General features: G+C 41.1%; 1 protein-coding gene across 1 annotated transcript in view; it reads left to right on the forward strand.

The window, feature by feature from the left end:
• Positions 1 to 727: 727 nt before the first annotated feature.
• Positions 728 to 17,401, forward strand: part of LOC130106416 (catenin alpha-2-like) — a 121,240-nt gene continuing 104,566 nt past the window's right edge. The window contains 1 exon segment of the mRNA XM_056272520.1: positions 728 to 775. Within this exon segment, the coding sequence (XP_056128495.1) occupies positions 743 to 775 (33 nt within the window). The 5' untranslated portion in view covers positions 728 to 742.

Consider the following 17,401-nt stretch of genomic DNA (forward strand, 5'->3'; position numbering starts at 1 on the left):
TTTGTTCATTTCCCCTCTGCAGTTAAACTGTCAAAAGATTGAATGAGAGGGTTGGAGAGACAAAAATGCTATTGATTCATACTATGAATATAATAGAGAATTGTAGACACTCAACTCTGTAATCCTCCGAGCTGTATTGGTGAAAGAACATGCAAGTTGTGCAGCATTCAGAGTTGGTTGCAATTTCCAAATGGCTCCAGGCTATAGTGTCCTCTTGGCTTCATCAGATGGAGTTCTCTGCACCCCACAATGTGTCTTTTATATGGCTATAAAGGTTTAATCCCTGTCGTTTTAGGACTTGCCTGTGGCCAGCCATTTTTGTCGAGGAGAAATGTAGCACAGAGGATTCTTTCATGTCAGTCTGTCTGCAAAATCTGCTACTGTGCTCAGTCTTTTTTATCGTTGGTCATGTCCACTCTCTATTGTTACTTTATGAGGCACTTGCTTTATTCCGTCCCTGCTGTGTCTACATTTAGAGGCACTTACAGGGCTCAAGTTTCCAGGGGTTTCTAAAAACCTTCACCAAAACCATACTTAAGGCCGACAACACTATTTTTTTAACTTAACACTTACAATCTCTCTTGATTCGTTTGTTACTCTTCCATGTTCTTATGGTGTGAGCTAGTTGGATATGAAAAGGCAATACTACAAAAGTAGCACAATGTTTCTCAACCTTTCTCCCCTTTTATTGCAGACTGGAAGAAAAGAAAAAGGAGACCCGCTGAATTCAGCTATTGACAAGATGACCAAGAAGACCCGTGATCTTCGCAGACAGGTTAGTCAGTCTTCAGTCTGCTGTCTATCTAGAAATAGGAACATAAAAGACTATGACCATTTCACTGAAAGGAAGAGACTCATTAAAGGTTTACAGCAGTGGTTCTGTCTGTCTTGTTTTTGTTTTTCTTGTTTTGTTTGTCCCCTTTAAAAATTATATCTATCATCTATCTATCTATCTATCTATCTATCTATCTATCTATCTATCTATCTATCTATCTATCTATCTATCTATCTATCTATCTATCTATCTATCTATCTATCTATGATATATTGGTAACGCTTCCTTTTACAGTCCTGTTACCCATGTACTTACTATGTACTTATTATAGTAATTATAATTACTGGGTAATAACTAGGTACTAACCCTGAACCTACCCCTAACCCATGTACTTACCTTATATTAGCCAGTACTTTCTAGGTAAGTACACGTAAGTACTGTACTGTAAAAGGAAGTGTTACCGATATATTTTACTTCATGCTATTTCATGTAATTTTCTTTTTCACAGAGTTATTTTTTTTTCACATGATACATTGTGTTTTGTGGAACACAAAATTAGATAAATAAGTTATGAGACGATGGTGGATGCAACTGTCAAGCTCCAAAAAGCAAATAAAGGTATCGTAAAAATTGTATACGACTTGTGCACTATATTGTAAGTCTGCTGAGGCCATATGATAATTCTGTGTGAGGAACAGAACGACATTTAAAGTAATTTTTCACTGAAGATCTTCCGCTTTGCTGTCCCTTTACAATAGCCACACTTTGAGAAACGCTGGTTTCAAGGTCCATGCATCAGCTATTAATACTTGCGTAAGGAAACATAAATGTTTCCTTTGAGCCTGCAGATTGCTTTAAACCTTTACATACGAACAGACAAACAAAATTCTAAAAAAACGATATCGTAATGCACAGCACTAGCTATGTGTTCAATAGGAAAAGTCTTTTGAGAACGGTTTAGACTTAAAGGGTGATGAACTGAGAAATCAAATTTTCCTTGAGCTTTTGACATCTAAGAGGTGATCATATTATAAGAATATCCGGTAAGTTTCAGAACTGAAAACGTCCTTGTTAGTCCAATAAGAGCTTTTATTGACATCAGGCTCAGCAAACGACTCGTTTTTCAAAGTGGGGAACTATGACGACAAAGAGGATAAAACACCACCCACCCAAAGAAAAAGATCAACGCCTACTTCAACACGGCCGGTTTAGCCCCGCCCACCAATTCGCGCATTACACGAAACTCATTATAATATGCAAAACTGTTATCCACTCACAGCAGTGGGCGTTTACTTCCAAGTCTTCAATGCGAGAAGCCCATAAAAATCGAGCATTTTTGAGCTAGGCTCAAAACTAGGGTAGAAAATAGCGTATTACTTATTCATTTTGATGTTTTTGAATTTAAAAACCAAGCGAACGTCATAAGTTGACCTCAGACAACAATAATTTTTTTTTTTTAAAGCCAGTTCATGACCCCTTTAAATAACACTTCCTCATATTTCTGAACATCTGACTGTCGTGCATAAGAGCATCAAACAGCAGTATGTCTCTAACTCAAGAAGCTGAGGTCCATGCTCTTGACTTCAGCTATCAGCAGAGCTTAAAAGCTCTTTTGATGCATTTTCTCTCTATCACCATGACAATGGAAGAAAGTGTTGAATTGGTCAGCACTGGTCTAAACCAAAAACACAGTCTAGAAATAAAACTTCAAGGTGTTAGACAGAGGGGCATTCCCATCAGACTGAAATATAATTATCAGTCAAGTAGTTTTTGCTGTAAACTTAATAGAGAATACACATTACATTATGCTATTATATGATAGTATTACATGACATTTGCATCAAGAAAATTAAGTATTGTGTCAGCTCATCAGTGTAAAGAATAAGGCTAGATAAAGTTATTTCACTGATTAAGAGAAACATAGGTGCTCCTGTCAGCTTAGTTAGGGCAAGATTTTTGAAAAATGGCTTCACAAATTTCACTCTGTTCCTCACACAAAGTTGTTTTATGTCTTTTGAAGACTTGACATACTTTTATGATACATTTATGGTGCTTTTTGTCATTCTGAAGTTGGATAGCACCCACCCAATTTACTACATTTTATGGAAAACAGCAGGTAGGATATTGTTTACCCACACACACACACAAATCATCTTTTGTGTTCTACGGAAGAAGAAAAGTCATATTCTATGTTTGGAATGGCATGAAAGTGTAAATGGTGACAGAATTTTCATTGTGGGTGAACTATTCCTTTCATAAACTCACCAAATAACACATTCCGGCAAGGAAAAATTGGTCCAACACTCTAAACATCAAAATGTCAGCTGTCAGAGAGCATACAATCCCCATAGTCACCCTCTCATTTGTGAGACTTCACCATATTCTCTTCGAGATTGTTTTATTTTTTTGTATTATTATTTTTCTGAGATTGTTGTGTTTGAACTTTCCAAACTTGTTTTGTATTCTGAGAAAATAACATTTTTGCACAATTCTATAGTAGATGTTTTACCACTGCCTGTATTTTTTTATAGGGCTCTTACAAGCTTCGAATCGACTTAGATTTGTCCCTGTCTGCTGTCTTTGAGACATTGTTGTGTGGTTCTATTGGCCAATCACAATATCATTTACCTGGCATGTTTTTTGTCCCCCTTCACACTTTCTCCCTGCTGCATTTTCTATGATTTGTCTATGAATATTTTAACACGGTAATAGTGTTCGAATCCACACCAAAACAACTGGACCAAGATTGTCTGAAAGAGGTGTCTTGGCCAGATTGAAAAAGCACTCTGAAGCCGTTTGGTTTAAAAGTCAACTCTAAAAGACAAGAATGCCTCTTCATCTTAAACTGTTGCCCTGTGAAAGAAAATGCAACAATGTAACAATTTAACCCCCTTTTTCGGAACAAAATATACAATCTACAGGTTTGAAAATGCCCTTAGTCACAAGACATTCTCAACTCATTGGCTCTGTGGGGCCATGAGCGAGGATGGCAGATTTCAAATCTCACACTTCCGGGTGGTCCAGGATGAATATAAATGCTAACAGATAGCTTTATCCAGGTATTATAGACCCCGTTGGCCTGCCCCCTCTGAGAGAAGACCCTCTTCACCCCACATCACAGTAAATCCACAGAGAGAGCAACTACCATGGAATGGATGTTCGTTTTGAGCGGCCTGCTTTAATTACACACTTGGAGTTCAGGAGTGTGTTAGTGGGTGTATAAATCAACTGGCGCAGAGGTTAAAAAACAGTGCACAGGCACACACACAGCTGGAGTTAGCTCATGAACGTTTGCCGTTTACCCTCCACACGATTTGTACGATCTTTTATAATTGGAAAACATCTTTAAAATCTTACCCCTCCCACCCCCTTCCCCATGACTGTAAATTTGAGGGTCGTTTTTTCAGACTCAGCAGTCGTACATCACCTTCCTCATTTCTATTCCTTTACGCTCCTTCCCCCCTCGCTGAACCAGGCGGCCGCCTTGTTCCCGCATTTTCTGTCACCCGCTTGCTGGACCAATATTTGGAAAGCTGTAAACTTTCCCTGACACATGTATTGTAGTTACGTGTCGGTTGAGGGAGCTGGTTGTTTACAGATTTGCCAGGCCAAGCATTTTTAATCCTCTTAAGACATTTATTTCATTATCATGGTCTGAGGCGGGGCAAGATGTTTCCCTCATGGATACATGGAGGTTTTACGGTACAGTAAAGTGGTTTAAAGGAAATGGAAAGTGTTTGATAGCCCTGATTTACCCCGGCTCACTCATCTCCTGGTAATTCAGACCGATCACTTCCTGTTTCCACTGCTGGTGGGCTCCATATGCTCTTGCATCTGATAAACCACCTCTCACCTTAGCAACATGTCACTAGAATCTCATCGCAAAACAAATTACATTTTAATCACTTTAATGGGGTTTGATATCCCGAAAAAACTTGCCGAAGGATCACGGAGGATTCTAAGGGAATTGCAGACCAAGCTGTTTGTGTATCAGATGTGAAATCCATGCACATATGTTGGATGTTCTCATTACGTATTTTAATTTCAGGCAGTGATCAACGGGCAGCAGTCGCCTTCTGTGTTTTTGCTGTTGTTTACCAACCCTGCAGTACAACAGCCATGGGCTTTATAACAGAAAAAAAAACTACTGATTCAATCAAAATGACTTATTAGGGTTGTATTAGTTGATTGCGGGAAGATTATGCATTGAGGGGTTGAGGCTAACCAATGCACAACTCACCATGCAGAACACAAAACAGCCCGATATTTGTTAACATTTGCATGTATGGATCTGGGTATATATGTGCTGCGTTTGGCATGGTTTGTGTGTCTGTGTGTACGTGAGTAAATGCATTTCTTTGTCATGGTACAGCCACAGAAGATATGAGATGCGAATCACTGTGATCCGCTCAGGGCTTTTCAGGCCCCTCAGTCAAATGAATGGAGGCATCGCCATCTCATCAAATCAGTCTCAGCGGGGAAACATCCGAGTGTCTGTGGCAGCAGGCTTTGAGTTATTACTGTCTACCTGGCAAGAGGATATACCACCCCGACCAGTGCAAATCCTGTTCACGATCGCAAACATTGCAGAGGACCGTGGTTGATTTTCGTATTGCACTGTGTTGTATTACATTTGCACTGTGTAGATTCAGCATGTATTTACTTTGCTTTTTGTTTAGACAGACAGACATGATGGATGGATGGATGGATGGATGGATGGATGGATGGATGGATGGATGGGGATGGATGGATGGATCTGATTTGATGACTAGTATGGGATTGTGTGTGTAAATAACAACTGATTAGAAAATAATAAATCTGTTTTGAATGAGGTGTGAATATTGTTCATGTAGGTATAGCATGACCTGCAAGGACTTGTTTATGAAATTCACAGGAAATCTAAAAAAAAAGGTTTACTGTAGACAGATGTTCAAATTGTGGTCAACTTTCTTTGATCTAATTTGAGTTTAGACTAATCGAATCCAAGAGAAAGAGAGTAATGCCCATATTGCTTTGCATAAATGCATAAGCAGGTATTTATGCAATACAGGCATGCGTAGAATAACCATGCAACTTCAGCCCTGCAGTGAGCGCTCTGACTAGTGCATTAGCATCGCTATCAGATCCATCAATAGTTCCGCAGAACAGATTAGACTAGTTCATATATACAGTTGAGATTAACCTCAAAAGTGTCTTCCATTGCCTTTAGCCTGAGCACTTATATCTCCTTCCACATTGTGCAGAGGACAACTGTTGATTCCTACTCTATCTTCTTTATTAATTTATTTTCTTTTTAATAATGGAATGATGTAGTGGTTCTGGGCTGGTAACCAAAAAGTTACTAGTTGGAACACCACAACAGGCGATCCTTGTAATATCACCATTGCGCCCTGGAGCAAGACACTTAGTTTGCTCCAAGGGGACTGTCTCTGTAATGAGTGTACTTTAAGCACTTTGGATAAAAGCATCTGTTTCCTGACAGAAAAGTACTATGGTTCAACTCTGGTGCTGTGATGGTACCCATTTAGCAGACACTTTTATCCAAAGTGACTTAGAGCAAACTTATTACAGGGAAAGTCTCCCTGGAGCAACCTAGTGTCAGGAGCCTTGCTCAAGGGTACAATGATGACAACTTATGGCTCAGTTCCTGAGGAGCTTGAACCACCAAAGTTGCACTTTCAGCAGGGGAATGAGATTTAGAGTGGGGAGGGGAGACGAAAATGGACATTGTGATGTCAGTCTTCATAAATGTTCCAGACACATTACCTAATTAAGGCAATTATCGGCTTTACTTGGTAAGAGTTCTTATAAATTGGATGGATGGATGGATGGATGGGAAGGTGGAAAATGTTTTTCTCCGACTATACAATAGTGAGAGACTGCTGCTCTGGGAATTTAGTAGGTAGATAATATTTATATCAGGCATCTGTCTTACATTTTTTTTAGAGTTAAAAATAAAAATAAGCACACATACTTATACCTGTTTGAAATGATCATACTGAAACTATATCAAATTATAGCCTATATGATATTTTTTTTTATTGGGAGTCAACAGAGTTTGGATACATATTTAATATCAGCCAACGGCAATGAGTGCTGGGGGTTCTGGCGTTCCTTACAGAGGTGAAGTGTGAACAAACTGCAGGATAAAGATCATATACCAGTACTAGAGGTTTTAAAACAAAAAAATTGCATTTTTTGATAGTTATAGTATTAGGTCCTGATTTAAAAAGACTTGTTTATGCATTTGGATGAACACATATTAGTGCTTCAAGTATGATAAATGTTTTAATCTGGATATTTTTTTATTATTTTAATTTAGGATTTGTAGACATTTTCTCATTATTCAAGACACATAGAAAATAGAACAAAAACTGAGTAATTCTGCAGTCAAAGGGCCAGTCCTGGAACTAAATCCAACATTTGTCAGACCTCTCCCCCAGAGGCGCACCTCTCAGATGCCGCCGAGTGCTTGAGCTCCCATAATGCTCTGCCACCGTAATGCTCAAATACTGAAAGAGAGAAAAATAAAACAAGAATAACAGCACGTAAAAAAATCTGAGGTACCGACTTCTGGCTGTTTATAATGAATAATACTGAAGGTGTGAGAACGTACTGTGCTGAACTTATTCTCTTAATTATCTGTTTTTATGCAATTATCAGTCTCCACACACATCCCTTTACACCACTTTGAGGTATGTGTCATCTGTCATCACATTCCTAATAAATGTGTCTGTCAAGTCCTCCCTCCCAGCTCCGTGTTGACGGATAGCTTACTCCAGGATGCTCCTCTAGTGCACAACATTTCTCTGAACATATGCTTAAGCAAGCTCTCTCTCTCTCTCTCTCTCTCTCTCTCTCTCTCTCTCTCTCTCTCTCTCTCTCTCTCTCTCTCTCTCTCTCTCTCTCTCTCTCTCTCTCTCTCTCTCTCTCTCTCTCTCTTCAGTTTCTCTAAATGGGGATCCATTTTGTAAAGTGCTAATAGAAACAATTGAGCTCCTGCAATATGCAGTATATGCTTTAAAAAAAAAATGAAATCGTTTTCCTGTAGATGCACAAAGCTTTCAGATTTTTCTTATTATTTACTCCGTGTGAATGAGTGTAATTATTGCTATTGGCACATGGCTTGTTTTTGTGACCTTGTGAGAGTGCTGGCACTGACTGCTATTCTGACGGTGTCTTGTTTCTGCAGCCGCTTTGACTTCTTTGGAACTGTTTAGCTGACAGCTACTCTTAATCTACATCTTAGAAATTCTCCGAGAGACAGACTCCCAGAGAGAAGCTCATAAATCTCGCCTGCTCTCAAACACGATTTGTGGAGCTCAGTTTTAACACGTCTGAATCAGCTTTACTTTTCCCACATTTATGAAATTCTTGAGCAGAAATTGTTTGAACTTTAAACAATCGCTCTGAGTGATATCTGCAGTCTGGAGAGTTTGGGTTCACTCAGCGCTCCTAACTGTCAGGTTACTACTGTACAATATGGCAGTCATTTTTTTTTTTAATATAAAGGGAATTGCTTATGCACAACATGTACTGTTGTATGCATGCTTTGAGATTTTATGTGTCATCCTATGCAATTCCCAGGCATTCACAGAAGCATCTTAACACTGACATGTGCATGCTGTAAGCTCAGTTGTGGGTACTTTATATGTATATGTTTATTCTGTGCTGTATTTAGTTTGAGCATAACATGACATAAAAAAATAAAATAAAAAAAAATTTGGACTAAGCTTGTTACAAATCTGGCATTGGAAATGTGTGTTGTACTCAGAAGCCGTTCTGCTGAAATGTTTTAAACAGCTATTCAGAATCCCACATTAGCTATAATAACATTAAAATTGTCATTGGGGAGATGTTTTATTGGTTTTAAAAGAGGTATCATATTATCACCAAGGCTTTTAAAAAAAAATATATATATATATTTAAAAAAGTAAAAACGGTAATATTGTGAAAAATTATTGCAATATAAAATAAGTGTTTTCTATTTAAAAATTGTATTTTTTTTTTATTTATTTTTTTTGGGCAAAGCTGAATTTTAGCTGTCTTCAGTGAAACATGATCCTTCATAAGTCATTATAATATGCTGATTTGGTGCCTAAGAAACGTTTCTTATTATTATCAATGTTGAAAACCATTACATTAACATTATAAATTATCAGATTTGATCAATTTAATACATCATTGCTAATAAAATAATGAATTTACATTTACGAATTTGGCAAACATTTTTATCCAAAGCAATTTACATTGCATTTTCTGTTTATCAGTTTGTCATGTATTCCCTGGGGATTAAACCCATGACATTGGCATCATTCTCGATTCTCTTTGAGATACAGGAATGCTCTTGAATTTCTTGCATACTCAAAACATTTTAACTGTAGTGTGTTTACATGGAGCATACTAATATGTGAATAATCAGACTGACAGCTGATCAGAATGTTAAATTACGTTATGTCGTAAATAACTGTGAATGAACTGAATAATCAAATCCAGTAATTGAACTTTTGAATTAGACTGTTTTTACAATTACAATCATAAATAGTATATTGTAGAGCAATTCTTTTTTCCAGGCCTTGGTGATGGAGAACGCACCACTTGTTTCATAATCTGTAAAATTTAGTGTTGCATTTTAAGCATGGTCTATTATAATATGCACATAATACCATGTCAATCTATTTATAAACTGTTTTATGAAGCATATATTGCAAATCCATTAAAATAATCATTAATGTGCAGAGTCATATACTTGCACATTACATTTTAATGTAGGAAGGACAATGAACCATTTAGCCAAATATTCGCTTTAGTTGAAGTTAACTTAATAATGTATTTTAGGTTAATGCATTTTTTTTTTCTCACAATAATTGTCAGACCCCCTGCAGTACCACGACAGACCCCCCTGTTGAAGACCCCTGGGCTAAAAATGAAAATAATTATATTTTCTTAGCATTGGATCTGCAGTTAGATTGAATTGATGTATACTGACACCAATATGTGCATGTAGTGAATGTCACACAGACAGACACAGAAAGCAAGAGCCCCAGAGAGACGCCACTCCCAGTTTTTGCTTATAAAAAAAAAAAGCCCTGCATTGCAGCGCAGTCAAGGCTGAAGTCAGTGGGCAATACATTAATGCAGGCAGTGGGACTCAAGCTGGAAGTACAGCGCTCCTACTTGCCGATAAAGTCCTCAGTGGTCCCTCACCGATCAGGGATCAGGGTACATTGGTACCTCAGTCTGTCATAGTGGAGTATGATAACAGCAGCAGCTGATAAACCCCTGTGCACACCTCCTCACATCGGTTCTCATTAACAGTCTAGAAACACCTTCCCACAAGCCTGTCTTCTTCTTATTTCTATTTCAAGAAATTGCCAATTGTCACACTGCCACAGCGTCCGTCACATCCTCTCATAGATGTGTGTATTGACTCCAGTGTTACGTGATTCTATATCAGAGATGAGACCTCTTTTGTTATGTGAACAATGTTATGTGGAATGTGTTATGTAAGGAACTGCTCTTAATTTCTCAGTACCCCCATTAGAGTTGCTATTCTTAAAAGATGTTGCAGCTTGGATTACATGTACAATTTCAATGAACTAAAGAAATTTAAAACCTAGAGTTAATGTCCAGCATTGATTATTGTTTTGATGGAGTATTGCACTTTGTGTCATTTAATTATACATTATACAGACATATTAGATAGATAGATGTTAGATGCTAGAACCTAAATGCTATCCCTCCAGATCAAGAAAATCATTTCTCAGGCTTTCTCCACTCTACCCAAAGACCTCTGCGGTGATCACTGAAGGAGAGGGGGCTTTGCTATCAGATTCATTTACAGACATGACAGGAAGATCAAACAGCACATCTCCGCTTGCTCTGTTTCTTTCTCTCCATCCCCTTTCCTTTCCAGATGTCATTGTTAATACTATAGAAGTTGTCACTTTATTCTGATTTGTATTGGCTGCCTTTTCTGCTAACCAGGTACAGTTTATCCTGTGATTGCCCTTGACATTTTAGTAAAAAAAAATGTTGAGCTCTTGAACCCAAAGCTTCTGCCGCTACCTGCAGAGAATCCACATTTTAAGACTGAAAGGCAAAGTTTAAGCCACTCATCGTTCGTTTTTGATAATTGTATTTAGTCATGTTCTATTATTTTCCGTGATTGTAAATATTGAAATATATCTTGGTCTCTCAGTCGTGACAGAAATAATACCAATGAAGTTTTTTTCAGAAATTGGTGGAGAATGCGGGAATAATTCAACAGCATAATGAACTGCTCTTGTTTTCTCGGATTAAGAAGTAAAACATCTGTCGGCTTTGTTCTGAGCCGTACACTGAGTAGATTATAGAAAGATCATTGAATTGCATTGCTGGATTGCCTTTATATCTCTGTGGCATCTGTTTTCATGTTGTAGCAGGTGGTTAATCCTTAAAAATACACTTTCCTGTTTGTTAGCGAAATTTGCAAACAAAGCTAATCTCATTTCTTAAGATCCTCCCCCATTTGCGACAATAAAAGTTATATCCCCCGGCTTAGCTAAGTGCATGCTTTCTTCCTTATTTTGTTTCTGTTACCTTCTCAATTTGACTTGATTGAGTTTGCTATGCTGATTTTTAACGGTGCTTCAGTTCCATTTGGTTGAGGAGAATGAAGGAATAGAGAGAAATTGGGAAAAGAGGCAGAAAGACAGAGAGGGGAAGATGACAGGTAGGATCACAAGATTTCCATTTTTCAGTCTCTCAGAGCAATTTAAAGCAAAGCACTTCCTCTCCTCAGTGTTTCCAATTTTTGGCTTGCTGTTTTTGTAGTCTGTGAGAAGTCGGCGGCGCACTCCTTTCGTCAAGCTTTTTTTTTTCAATTTAGTCCTGAGATTACATGACTATAACTTCAATTCCCTCTTTGAGAAAGACATTACACATGAGGGGCTTCACCGTGGAATAGGCCTACTTGTTGTCTGGCCAATGCTTAATGCTAGTGGGACATTTAACAAGCTTTTGCGAGTGTGGGAAAAACGTGTATTTATTTAACATATTGGAATAACATGCAGTATATATTAAATAAAGGTTTAAAGGTCTGCAACCTGAAAATGAGATTTCCCCAGTAAACAGAAATTAATCTCACTGGCATAATGATGATAAGATGCAAACGGAACTGACCCTAAAATGCCATGGTCAATGTCAAAGGAAATTAATTATGGCTTAAATAATCTTAATATAAAAAGCAAAGACAGATGAATTGCTCTCAAGCTCCGTGAGAACTGAAAAATTTATTTTAAGAAAGGGGGGGGACTGAAATGCTGTCAGACTGAGTCCCAGTTTAACATTATTAATATATTCAAATACTAGTACGGTAGTGTTCTTCTTTTTCATGTAGTCCTTTTTTTTTTTTTTACACACAATATGACTCATGTTCACTCTTCTCTAGTTTTTTAGTGCATGTCTTTATTCAGTATAACCAGAAAAATGATACATTTTGGTCACTTTTTTTTTCAATTTCATTTTCCCTGGGGTTGCACCCCAACCATTAGGAAGACAAGCACACATCCTTTACCAGAGGTTATTAGAGACAGAGCGCCAAGGTTCATTAAAACATTTCAATTAAATCATCAGCACACAGGGAGAAGGATCATTACCTACGAAGTGTGCTCTGTTTTCTGAATTTCATGCTCAGGTGGCCAAGAACTCCACCACTGAGTGCTGCACATTGATTGAAAAGATGACGTCCTCATGCTTGGCTCTGGTTTCATTGCCTGTTCCACATCCCAGCGTGGCCCTAAACCTCCTTCCATGCAAGCGAAAAAAGGCCATATTATACACTGTAGTGGCAGTTATTGAGTAATTGAAGGTTTCCCACAACAAAAACATGTTGCGTAGAAACCGTCCTACATTTGATCTTATGATAATATCTCAAATGTGCGTATGTGTGATTCAAAGAACAAACGTACAAAAAAAAAAAAAAAAAAAATTGTGTATGCCTCTCTTCCAGATGTGAAATCGTCTCAGGTTACGTATGTAACCCTGGTTCCCTGAGAGGGAACGAGACGCTGCGTTTGAGACGCGGTGGGAACGCTCTGCGTGATTGCGTCATGAAGCACGTGTAAAATCAGTCCAATGGAAGCCCGATACGTCATGGGTGACGTCATAGACCAGGAAACTATAAAGCACCCTTGAAAACAGACCGCGACAGCTTCTGAAAAAGTCTGAAGCAAGTCGATCAGGGCATGCAGGAAGTATGGCAGGCAAACGCAGCGTCTCGTTCCCTCTCAGGGAACCAGGGTTACATACGTAACCTGAGACGTTCCCTTTCAAGGGAACTTCGAGCTGCGTTTGAGACGCGGTGGGAACCCCATACCCACTACGCCATAGTGACAAATGCCCGTTCTGTGTGAAGTCCTTGCGCACACTAAGAAGCAAGCAACCTCGCCCCAGGAGTGGAGAGGTCAAGGTCATAAAACCTGACAAATGTATGTGGAGAGGACCAACCTGCCGCATTACAAATGTCAAGAAGGGAAACACCCGAAATTAAGGCCGTAGAGGCCGCCATACTCCTTGTAGAATGGGCCGTACAGCCATAGGTGAAGGCTGACCGGCCGCTTCATAAGCCAATGATATAGCCTCGACTATCCATTTGCTCATAACCTGTTTAGATGCAGGGCACCCTCTTCTGAGTGACCCAAAACATACAAATAACTGCTCTGACTTACGCCACAGGGCAGCTCTGTGAACGTAGGCATCCAATACCCGAACTGGACATAACAGGTTCAGTTGTTCCTGATCTGGGGTATTAAAAGGTGGAGGATAAAAGGCCTGCAACACTATTGGGCCCCCAACATTAACTGGGACCTTAGGAATATAACCCGGTCTAGGGTATAGAAATGCTTTCACCATACCAGGTGCAAATTCCAGACATGACGGAGCAACCGACAGGGCATGCAAATCTCCAATTCTCTTGATAGATGAAATAGCAAGGAGAAATAAAGCTTTCAAAGTGAGGAATTTTTCTGAAACCTCTTCAATAAGCTCGAAGGGAGCCAGAGCCAGACCCTCAAGTACAATGGCTAAATCCCAAGCCGGTGCTCTAGAGTGCAGTGCAGGTCTCAACCTCAATGTACCACGGAGAAAACGAGTAATCAGAGGATCTCTCCCAATAGAAGTACCCCCCAGAGGGGTATGATAGGCCGAAATAGCCGCCACATAAACTTTTAAGGTGGAAGGAGATAATCCAGCAGAGAAACGGTCTTGCAGAAAATCGAGAACTGAACCAACAGGGCAGTTAACAGGATCTAACTGACGCTCACTACACCAGGTGGAGAATAATTTCCATTTCAGTGCATATAGTCTTCTAGTGGAAGGAGCTCTGGAATGGAGAATGTCTCAACGACCTCAGTCGAGAGACTGGATTCTATGAGCCTGGCCCCCTCAGAGGCCAGGCCCACAGTTTCCACAACTCCGGTCGAGGGTGAAATATCGTGCCCCCTGCCTGGGACAGCAGGTCCCTCCTGAACGGAATCTCCATGGGAGAGCCGTCCAGAAGAGACAAAGTCCGAGAACCAAACTCGAGTCGGCCAGTATGGGGCTACTAGTGGCAGATGAGCCCCTTCCCGGCGAACCCTCTCCAGAACCTCCGGGAGCATAGATATCGGGGGAAATGCGTACAGGTGCAGCCTCGGCCACACCTGCACCATCGTAAAACGTATTTCCCCTCGGAGAAAACCCCTTGGTCCTGAGCCACCACTGCAGGGGTCTCATGAACAGAAGGCCAAAATTAATACGTTGGACGCAACTGCCATGAGACCCACCCGTCTGAAACTGTTTCACAGTGAGTGACTGGCCTAGATATACCCCATTACGGCTGTAAGAATTGCTACACCTAGAAAAGTGGTCCTCAGAGCACACTCTTCTTGGCGTTGAGAGGCAACCCCAACATCCTTAATGAGACAGAACGACATCTCGATGCCGAACTGCCATAAACTCAGATTGAGCTAGGAACAACCAATCATTGATGTAGTATAATACGCGAATGCCCTGGAGTCTCAGAAGAGCCAGAGCTGCATCCACGCATACTGTAAAGGTGTGGGGTAATAAACCTAGGCCGAATGGAAGAACCAGATAATGGTATGCTTCGCCCCCGAAAGCAAACCTCGGGAACCCCCCTCATCCTCTTTCGGAAACAATGAAGTAATGGCTGTCTGCTGGGAGGAGGAACCCCTTCTACAGCTCATTTTTCAGAAGTGACAGTACTTCCTGCTCCATAACCAAAGCCTGCTCGGGGTCCACCAATGAGAGGAGGACCCCTAGAAATCTGGGCGAACGAGAACCGAACTGAATTCTGAAACCCTTTTCTATAGTGTGCAGGACCCACTGAGAAATATGTGGCAGTAGTTTCCACGCTGCCAGAAATTTACTAGGGGAACCAGTCTCTCAAGACTGGCCTCTGGATTTGTTTGAACAGTCACTACGGCGCCCTGAAGCGGCGAACCGGCAGGGAACAACCGAACTGACCATTCTACGACCCTCCTCGGAGGATCGTATGGAGATGCTGACACCTCGGTGCCCTGAACGGCGAACCGGCAGGGAACAACCGAACTGGCAGCGCTGCAACCCTCCTCAGAGAGTTGCACCCCAGAGGAAAAACGATTTCTCAAAACCGTCCCTTGGTTGTCCCTTGGTTGAACAGTCACTACGGTGCCCTGAAGCGGCGAACCGGCAGGGAACAACCGAACTGACCGCTCTACGATCCTCCTCGGAGGATCGTATGGGGACGCTGACACCTCGGTGCCCTGAACGGCGAACCGGCAGGGAACAACCGAACTGGCAGCGCTGCGACCCTCCTCAGAGAGTCGCACCCCAGAGGTCGCCGAGGAGAAACGAATTCTCAAAACCGTCCCTGCCCCGGAGGAGCCCTCAGAAGCCTGATAGCCTCGTTTTCTTGCGACAGGACTTCTTGTCTAAGCTTTATTAGAGATGATGACAGTCCTCAGATCTTGCCTACCTCTAACTAGCTTAGTTCCTACGACCCTCCTCGGAGGATCGTTGAAAAAAGCAGGCACTTCGGCACCCTGAAACGGCGAACCGGCAGGGAAACCGAACTGACTGCTCTTCTTTTTTTCTTATTTGAAGGCTCGTTTGGGGACACTGACACCTTGGTGCCCTGAAACGGCGAACCGGCAGGGAAACCGAACTGGCAGTACTGCGACCCTCCTCAGAGAGTCGCACCCCAAAGGGCGCTGAGGAGAAACGATTTCTCAAAACCGTCCCTACCCCAGAGGGGACCACCCTTAGAAGCCTGATCGCCTCGGTGTCAGGGCTTCTTCTTTGTCAAAGCTATTTTAGAGATAAAACAGTCCTCAGATCTTGCATGTCTCTAACTGGCTAGACTGCGACTGCCACCCAGGTACCCCTCAATTGCGGAGGAGCCCGAATGGCGACGCTCTGTTTTGCACTTTGTGCTGAGAGGAGCTTAATAGGCCGTCTCAGGAACATTAGATTGGTGAGGAAGAAACCTCTGGAACGCCGCTGAATGGTTTATTTCTTAGTTTTCTTGAAAGCGGAGCGTCCAGAAGAACAGACATAATTATATCTTTATTTTCCTTTATCTTTATATCAGAAAAAACTTATATATATATACATATATCACTCTGCGGCCACCAGCAGGAAACAACCGAACTGGCAGCGCTGCGACCCTCCTCAGAGAGTCGCCCCTCACATTTATCCATGTCCTTATATACTCTACCCACCAGCGCTGCCTAATAAAAATGTATTCATTATTAAGATGGCTGGTGGGTAACGTCGGGGTTAATAACGATAACGCCGACTCGGGAGAGAGAAAGCTCGCAAGCGTCTCTTTAACCCGAGGCAATGTCATACTATGATACTTAATACCCAAACATTACTATAGTCAGACATCTGGGGATTAAACACATAAAATACAAACCGGTTTATTCCACGATCTCGACACCTCAGTGTGGAGATAGGGAAAAACCACAGTCCCCGACGAGGAGGCTGAGATACAGAGTTTTCCTGTTTTAAGATACAGTTCATCTAACAAACTCTTCTTTATTGTCAATCTCATAATGTTCAGCTGGCCAGTAAATATTTAACTGGCAACAGCACTAGATAAAACCTCCTTTTTTTCTTTAAAAAAGCTCCTCTTTATTCAACAGAGTTATGAGCTGGAAAATGTATTCATTGAAAACTCAAACATCTGCCTTTTTATAAAGATTTGTATTTGTTTTGTTCTCTTTCTTTTTAAACAAAACACTAACGATACCAATTCCTCGGAACTGGAAATCGCAGCACACTAGATCTGGCATGTGAAAGCTGAGAAAGGGCGGAGCCCGTCCCAACCCCCGCTGTCAGATCCGTTTTCGAACCCCGAAATACGAGCCGTCTCCGAGCCTCGGCAACAGAGAGACCCGCTCGGGAACGCGAACCGAACCGTCCTCCTCGAAGAACGCCCGGCGGGAGCGGAGCGTCCTCACGGACAGCTTCTCTCAATGCACAGTCAGATCCCTCGAGAAATGACTGTTGCATGCTCCACTCCCAAACAGCAACAAAAAGCTGATGTGTGTCCCCACCCGTGATGTAACGAGGGCAGGGAACAACACAACGTCTATAATA

Source organism: Rhinichthys klamathensis, unplaced genomic scaffold (assembly GCF_029890125.1).
Source record: "Rhinichthys klamathensis goyatoka isolate OS25496 unplaced genomic scaffold, OSU_Roscu_1.1 h1tg000340l_1, whole genome shotgun sequence".
Lineage (NCBI taxonomy): Eukaryota > Metazoa > Chordata > Actinopteri > Cypriniformes > Leuciscidae > Rhinichthys > Rhinichthys klamathensis.